At 40.3% G+C, this 8,196-nt stretch overlaps 1 protein-coding gene across 1 annotated transcript; it reads right to left on the reverse strand.

The window, feature by feature from the left end:
* Positions 1-674: 674 nt before the first annotated feature.
* LOC145783518 (poly(3-hydroxybutyrate) depolymerase-like) lies at positions 675-7,946 on the reverse strand. Its single transcript, XM_082595406.1, has 9 exons — positions 7,555-7,946; positions 7,359-7,481; positions 6,035-6,232; positions 4,558-4,649; positions 4,109-4,222; positions 3,770-3,917; positions 3,194-3,365; positions 1,380-1,405; positions 675-1,118 (listed from the first exon to the last, which is right to left on the reverse strand). Exons 1-9 carry the CDS (start codon positions 7,631-7,633, stop codon positions 1,054-1,056), a joined length of 1,017 nt encoding a protein of 338 aa, XP_082451532.1. The 5' UTR covers positions 7,634-7,946; the 3' UTR covers positions 675-1,053.
* Positions 7,947-8,196: the final 250 nt, after the last annotated feature.

Here is an 8,196-nt window from a genome sequence, read left to right on the forward strand (position 1 = left end):
AATGGAGTAAGATGGTATGGACATGTGATAAGGAGGGAGGAAGGAAGTTTTCTTAGAAAGGCACTAGATCTAAAGGTGGATGGGAAGAGGATACGCGGTCGTCCAAGAAGAACGTGGAAACAACAAGTGAAGGATGAATTTAAAAAAGTCGGACTGAAGGAGGAAGATGCAAGGGACAGAGTGAAATGGAGAAAAGGGATTAAAACAATTGCTGCGCGGAAACAATCGGCCACCCCCACTAGTGGGGAACAAACCGACGATGGATTATGATGATATCATTGGCCAATTTTTTAAAATATTGCGTGTTTTATTTTTCTTGCCTTCAATCGCACTGCAGTATATAACCTGGTGAAATTTTATTTTGTATGTTATTCGCTCTGAGGATGCGCATTGTCATGGTGCGCGAAACGTCAGTGAAGCAATAAACCATCTTGTTTGTTGTTAATTTTACTTTCAATTTCATCAGATAAACGTTGCAACTAGTGCTAGAAACGATAATTGTCCTGATAAACACCCAAACTTTTCAATATTCAGTTTCCTTAGATAGATCCCCTGATTGTCCTTTCAACGGCCCTGCATGCTCCACATTGTTTGTTCCTTGGGAACCAGCCGTCAAATTTACGTTTTGAATTTGCACTTCACCGCTAAGATTCATTCATTGAGATGTTGCAATGAACAACGCATCTTATGCACCCAGTTGCAATGTAGGCCTACTCAGTTGCGCCTCTATACGGCTGCATTGACACTGTCTGCTTTGTAAAGCGCTGAGGAGCAACGCATTCTGCGATGGATACAGCGCTATATAAAAACTAACATTATGAATATTACAACAACGCATCTTGTCGCTCACAAGGTGTTTGTAAGTTTCAAGTAATCAGTGAAGTTTGTAGTCAACTTATCGTCCTGGTTAAAACCGCGTCTGCTTCGGTTGGTCATCTACAAGCACGAGTCGCACATCCCTGCCCGACTTTATAAGCTGCTACAGCGATAGCCACCAAGAACAGGGCAACGAACGCTACAAAAGATGTTTCAATTCCCGAATTATATTTTCGTTCACAATCCCGCCACTCTCTCGATCATTCTTCGCATCGCGATCATTTGTTCGCCCAGGTTAGAAGCTGCAACAAATTGAAGATATTCAGAACAAACGTGATTGTGAGGTAACTGAGCGGTCCAAGAGAACGCGGTCAAACGGTAAGAAAATTCAAACAATAAATCCATGCAAATTGGTTCAGCTCTCGGTGAAATGATTTACAAAAATAAACTCCACTCTGCCAATCTCGGTGACCACGCTTACGTCACCAGTTTCTATCCTCATCAAGCGTGGTCGACTTAACTTCGTTGAAATCTAAACATTTCAATCAAGTCGAACGACTCACCATATGGCGCTCCCGTGTAGCCCCACCTGAAACAACAAATAATTTGTTGCAAAACCACCTAGAAACACTTTAATCATGTAACACCACCAACTCATTATTAACTGCACCGATCGGCTAGCCAGAGCTTCCCAAACTTTTTTGGTCGCGACCCCTCACGGTTAAAAATATTGGAAATGCAAAATATACATTTGTGGTATTTATGGAAAGGCTTAATTCGAATGAAAACTAAAAACATGTAGGCCTACCGGTAGCCTACTTAAAGACCTGTTGTCTCAGTGTTTACGCGCCCGGCTCAAGATCACGCTGCGCAAGTTCGACTCTCGGGGTGTGCGCTTGAGCAATGCATTTCAGGACTGCTTTCCATTCAGCGGCACCTAGCAAATGGAATAATTCCCCGGCAACAAGACTTCAACAATCGGAAAACTTCACTCTGTCAATCTCGGTGACCGGCCCTGCGTCAAGAGCCTCTACAAGTAAGTTATGCGAAACTACCAGGAATAACCTATCAAGGCTTTGTCAGTCCGGGGATAAAGATTCAAAACCAACCCAACCATTTTCTCTGAGACACTTCTTCAGGCTGCTAGAGTTGTACAGAAATTGGTCAAAGATTGTCCACTCCACGAGTTGGTCAAAGCGCAAAGAAACAGAAGACATGGCCTGATCAGTGAGAACAAGAAAAAATTGGGATTTGAATTTTTCTTCAGCAGGAAGACGACTCAAATCATCAGCACACTCTTAACCAAACATTCTCTTCCTACGTCTTTTCGTGTTTTTTGAAAACACCAGCTCAATACCAATAAGCTCTGCCATTTCGCGTGCATTTGTGACCACGTGGTTAGCCTATATCCCGTATTTCGATAGTCTTTCAAAAACTTCGGCGGAGGGGCCCTCATTCCTTGCGGGGCCCCCTCCAATCGGAGGGTTTGGAGGGCGGTTGCTACGCCTCTGGTTGAGAGAGACTTTCGCCTATCTTTGTATTGCATTTTTGGTCTTCCCGGTTTTGGATCGCTTAATTTGGTACCGTATTGTCCCATTCTGGAAGAAAATACTTCTACAAAAGTTTTAACAGATTTGACGAATGGTCGCTAAGCAGAGATTTAATAACGTTTGATTCCAATATTCATTCCATCATTATTTGTTAAAAACTCTTCAGGAGATGAGAAGACTTCATATGAATCAATTTCAATCTTTTGTTTCCAGATGTTAATTTCTTGTTGAACGCTTCAATTTGAGATTTTAATGGAAAAACATAGGCTAGATATTTTCTCCTTGGAGGGACAAATTAACTTCGTTTCAGTTTTTAAAGCAAATTTAACAAATAACATAATTTAAAAAGCCAGATGTCATTGCGAAAATGGTGGATCAAGTTTGAATTATTTTTTTTGCTAGAAGAATCACGACTTCATTTTTCAACACAGCTTTTGTAAAGCTTTGACTTTTGAAAGTCATCTCACTTCACAATGCAGTGAAAAGGTTTTAGATTTCGATTCATTTCATTTTTATCACATCAATTTGCAAAATAGGAGTTTTGAAAGCACGACTCGCAATAAGGTTAATAACTTACACAGCATCATGCACAGAAGTGTTAATATGCAGTAGGCCTACTTTGTGTAAAATTAGTAGCCTACACTCTCTGCTACTACTGAAGTTCGTTAAGCGACCTCTAGTTTGGGAAGCCCTGAATTAGCCTATGCCTGCTTTCGGGTGTTATTCGCTCCACAAAAGGCAGAAGTTCCATTTAGTTTGACCTGAAAGTAAATTAGTTGCGATGTTCATCAACACTCCACCGATGACGTAATGATGATGTCACTCACCAATCCCAGCATCCGTTGGGGTTGGTCGAGAAGTTATTCTTCACTTGGGGAAAGACTACGATGATGTCATTCAAGGCTGCCACCTCAAGATATCCAGTCTCCTTCACATAAGTATCCCCAATGTCCTCACTTCCCTGGTGGCAGCCGTGGAACGCAATATGCAGCTTACAAGCTGGGTGGCCAAGAAGTTTGCGATTATACTTTTAAACTTATTAGCAACGGTAAAACGATGTAAAATGACATGTTTTGCTAGGCAACAAACACTTGGTTATGTTGTCAAAAGTGATTGCTTGTATTTTTGTTGCTCCAGCTGAAGCAATAAAATGTTTGCAATAAGTCAAATTAATCCAGCCATCAAGACATAATAAATTTGAGCTCCACCACCCAAATCGGCTCAGCATTCCAACGGTTTTGCTGCAAACTGACACTCCAAATTCTATTTGGGAATGTTAATATAAAATATCGAAAGCAACAAGACCAACTCGTGTCAGATTAAAAATGTCATCGCTGTAGCTACCCCCATGACGTCACAATCAAGCTCTGTGGGACGAAAAGTGACAAATGTATTTCTCAAACCTTTGCTTCCTTCTGCGCAAGAATCGGGTATGAAAATGTATCCGTTGTCATCTAGTCCGTTGTAACCGAAACCACTTCCGAAAAACTCGGTTTGGTCAAATTGTGCCACACTGCCTGCTAGCGGTGAAGAGCTGGAATAATCCGGAGGCTAAGAGAACAATACTTTATGGAAATTATTTGATCTTTAATGGGCTACGTCACATTAGGCAAGATCGTAAAAAGATAAATCAAGCAATTTATTGCGAATCGTTCCCTCACCAAAAAAATTTCAAGTAGGCCTAAAGCAATTTCTTTGCAGGAGAAAAAAAAACTAATAATTTTAACTCCAAGTCAGCTTACTTGTAAATTTCCGTAAATGTGCTGAAGAAGCTCGTACGCCCCATCATATTCACACTTGTTGATGTAATTAGCTTTGTTTTGTTTATCGCAAGAACCTCCGTACAACATGGTAGGCTGCAAGAAGAAGTGTTGTTCGTAGCGGTAGGCTACAGACATTATTATGAGTAAAACCTACTTGAGAGTTCTGTGTATCGGTACAATAGATATTGATACAATTGAAGGTGATATTGACAAGACAACGGTACAATTGATCTATGCTTCAAGCAAGAACAAACTTCGTATCTATTGATCCCAAGATGGAGATTCAATCTTTTAATCCTATTAATTGTGACCAATTTTTCTTCAGTAGTCTAAACTTGTTATTATTTGAATAGTTATGACCAGGGGCGTAGCCAGCACGTTATTTAAGGAGAGGGGGGGGGACAATTGCCTCCCCTCAGCCTACTCACGAATCCATGTTCACTGGCAACTGAATATTCCGTTTTCACGTTGGCAAGATTGACAAAATCGCCATAGTATTCCTCTAATGCTTTCACTACACCTGAAATTGAACAAAATATTTGAAGCATTTCTTTGTGCACCTTAAAGCAGTATTTCTTTGTGTTAGCATGATCGTTGTTGATTTCACAAGTGTAGATACAAGAAGAAGAAGATATAACGACCTGTTTTAGCCTGATGTTGCGGGTTCGCTGTGGTAGTAGCGGTTTGTCACCAGCTTTCGGAACATTACCTTTACATGACTAGGGAACTGTGTTCCGAAAGCTAGTGCAATTCGCTAGTACCACAGCGAACTCGCAGCATCAGGCTAAAAAAAAGTCGTTTGTAGCCTATCTACTCTTGTGAAATTAGTCAATGATGTTCGAGTCATCTAGCAATCAGGTTGAAGCAAATTTGTGACGAGGTATGATTTCCACCAAAAGTCGTGGTGCTTTATAGAACATTGACTTTGTGTTGGGCAGCCTATAAATGCAAGTGTTTGTTGCCAAATAAAGACATGGCTGAATAGCCGAGTGGTGAAAGCTATGGTTCGTAAGGTCTCCGGTTTGACACCGCTCAAGAGCATGTGGCTGTGTCCTTGGCAAGACACAGACACGTCGTCGATCGCGTAGTAGCGTCCCTTCACCCTTGATTTCTCTCATGTAGCTTATGAACTGTAGTCTACGCCGTTCTACAAAAAAAGTTATGGCCTTTAGGTATGGCCTGCTGAGCTAAACTAAAACATAAATGCCAAAACACTTATTTACAGCAACAGCCTGCAAGCTCTAACGGCATAACCGGAAGTAAGTTCTTGAAAGACAACAATTAAGACACAAAGGGATTCTTTATCAGTGTTGCACAGTAACCGCTTTATTGGTACGTGCTCACTTTTTATCAGCATGCCTAAGATTTCAACCAGGTTTGAAGTTTTCACAATGGCTGTTTAGATGATATTAAAATAAACTGATAGGCTAGGCTATGTAATATGATCTAAAGAGTCACTGTGTAAATCAAGAATGAAACTTTTTAAAAATCTGAAACTATCTAAAAAAAGAAAACAGCCAAAAATATAGCTTAGTTACTGTATAGCTTAGTTACTGTAAGCTATTGGTGTTTACGAGAAGGTTAGAGCGCAAGAGAGCTTTGGTTAGCATTGTAAATTGTGATAGAGCCTACTCTTCTCACTTCATAAAGTATAGCGCCCTATAAACCTCAGCCAATGTGCCATTGAATAAATTGGAATAGGAAGATGCTGAGTTCATAAGTCTTCTCATCGTCCTCTAGAATTTGTTTTGGTTGCCTAATTAACATATCTTAAAAATGTATTGAATATGTTACTCGCTGTCAGGGTCATTTCTCAGATAGAAGTGACTGTACACCTAGTTCGTATCCTTGCAAAGAATAATGATAATAATAACATCCGGTTGTTAACAAACATGTTTTTCTTACCTGGTTTAACTGTGGAATCCTCAGTACCACTGTAGAGGAAGATCTTGTCATCCACTATGTTGGATGTGTCATCCGCATATCCTGTTGCTGCCGTGTTTCTGGTGATTTGTTGAAGATAGCCCACGTTTATCAAACTAGGGGTCGCCATACATGCCCCGGTGGCCGTGAATAGGTTTGCTTCGGCGCACCAGTATGGTCCTGAAACGATATAAATTTGTTGCTCATTCAGAATGCTTTTACTTCGAGGACAATGAAGGTCAAACGTGGCCCATGATTTTGTTTGATACATGCCAAGAAATACAAAAGCAACACTAATTACCAAGATAAATTTTGTTGATTTAATCGTTACAACAACCAGGAACTCAACCAATGAATCAATTAACCGATCCCGGTACTTTTGAGCAACGCATTTTAATTAATCAGTTTGCTACGGCAAGCGTTGATGGACGCTACGTGTTTGCGTGCCCAGTATCGGCAAGCGTTGATGGACGCTACGTGTTTGCGTGCCCAGTATCGGCAAGCGTGAATAGACGCAACTTTTTGTTGCTTAACGTCGAAACAGCGTTTATGGTCGCATACGGCCTGTATTGCTTGGGTGATTTTCCTAAAGCTTCTGTTAATAGTTTGCCTTCAATAAATCATCGTTATGGTGCTGCTTTCTAAGCGAAAAGTAGGTCTGTTTATAAGCAGTTTTGAGAAAAGTCTGTTCAAACAGGCTATTCAATGAGTCTTTTCACATTGATTCAAGGCCTGGACACGTTGAATCCATGTAAAAGAAGCTGATTACTTGATGCCAGCTGAATTCGTTTCACATCAGTTCACATGCCTTGAAGGAGTCTCAAAATTGAGCAAAAAACTTGTTTCTCTACAATTAGCTTTTAAAAAAGTAGTTTTCCATTGATTGAATGCCTGAATATGTTGAATCTATGTAAAAGAGGCTGATTTACTGTTTGAAGTACAAGATCTGCAATTTGAAGTAGTTCCACATAAGTTTACAAACCCATAGCAAGGCCAAAAAGCCGACAAAATGTTTTCCAAATAAAATCCGTTGGCCACGTCACGATGACGTAGATCAAGAGTCGATGCAGATTGGTTGAAGGCAGCTCTGCATTTAGCAACATCCAGCGGATGGAGTAGTTTAGAGGCAACAGACGCTCATGCACTTTGTTCAAGAAACGAAAATTTCACTCTGTCAATCTCAGAAACCAGACCAGCATCAGTGGCTCAAATACAAGTAACTGTCAGGATTAAATCTCCAACAAAGCTTTCTCAGCCATGAGATAATGCTTTCAACAATTAATTATCAGTCAGCAAATAGTCTCACCTCCCGCAATAACACCAACTCCCATTAACATCTTTGAGAAGGACACGTGCATCTGTACGGCCATGAACCCTCCAGCGGACAGTCCACTGACTGACATTTCATTCGTATCCACGTTGTACGTGCCTGACATCAACAATAAACCCTTATTATTTTCGTTTTTCATTGTGACGTGATGTTTTATGACGTCATTACGTACCCAACTTAGACGACGAAGCTAGCGCGGTGAACGCGATTACACAAATAAGACGCAGCATCATATCAGCTCTGCTTAACATGGCGGCCTGATGATTACAAAAGAAGCAATAAATGAATGGTCAATTGGTCATGTTTGGTGGCTGGAGTGCTTCAGCCTGAGAATGAAAATGTTGACAAACTATTTCATTCCAAAGTATTGGAAAGTTCCTGCTCCTCATGCAATCTTAAGACTCCTTTTAAAAACTGAAATCAAGGGATCTATTGTATCAGAATTATTAGGCTACTTCATTTGCTCTGGCTTGTCCGAGGAGAAGTACACAGCGTGGCGCATACGTCACATCTTGACAACAGATTCTAAGGTGTCTTACACCTCACTGATACATAACCTACAGGTTTGGGTTTTCTTTTTTTAGGTTGTTACTAAAATAACTAAGAACAAAACTACTTCAAGTCGTTATCACTTCGGTATGTAAATATAAGTAGCCTATCGTATTCATGTTAACAAGAATTTTTAAGAGAGTCGAAAATGCGTTGAATTGAAACAAATCGATTGCTATTGAATCTTTTAGAGTGTTTTCAGTTTTTTCTGATCTAAAAGATGCAAAATAGACTCAAAGTTACGCAAATTCTGAGGAAGATTTCT

This window comes from Aplidium turbinatum, chromosome 14, assembly GCF_918807975.1.
Source record: "Aplidium turbinatum chromosome 14, kaAplTurb1.1, whole genome shotgun sequence".
NCBI classification, from domain to species: domain Eukaryota; kingdom Metazoa; phylum Chordata; class Ascidiacea; order Aplousobranchia; family Polyclinidae; genus Aplidium; species Aplidium turbinatum.

Bases quoted from the DNA above. Each gene is read 5' to 3' on its own strand.
- LOC145783518 (XM_082595406.1), bottom strand. From the start codon at position 7,633: ATGTTAAGCAGAGCTGATATGATGCTGCGTCTTATTTGTGTAATCGCG. The intron at 7,482-7,554 runs GTACGTAATGAC...TGTTGATGTCAG, and splicing joins AGCTTCGTCGTCTAAGTTGG to GCACGTACAACGTGGATACG. The intron at 4,223-4,557 runs GTGAGTAGGCTG...TTCTTCTTGCAG, and splicing joins TTGCCAGTGAACATGGATTC to CCTACCATGTTGTACGGAGG.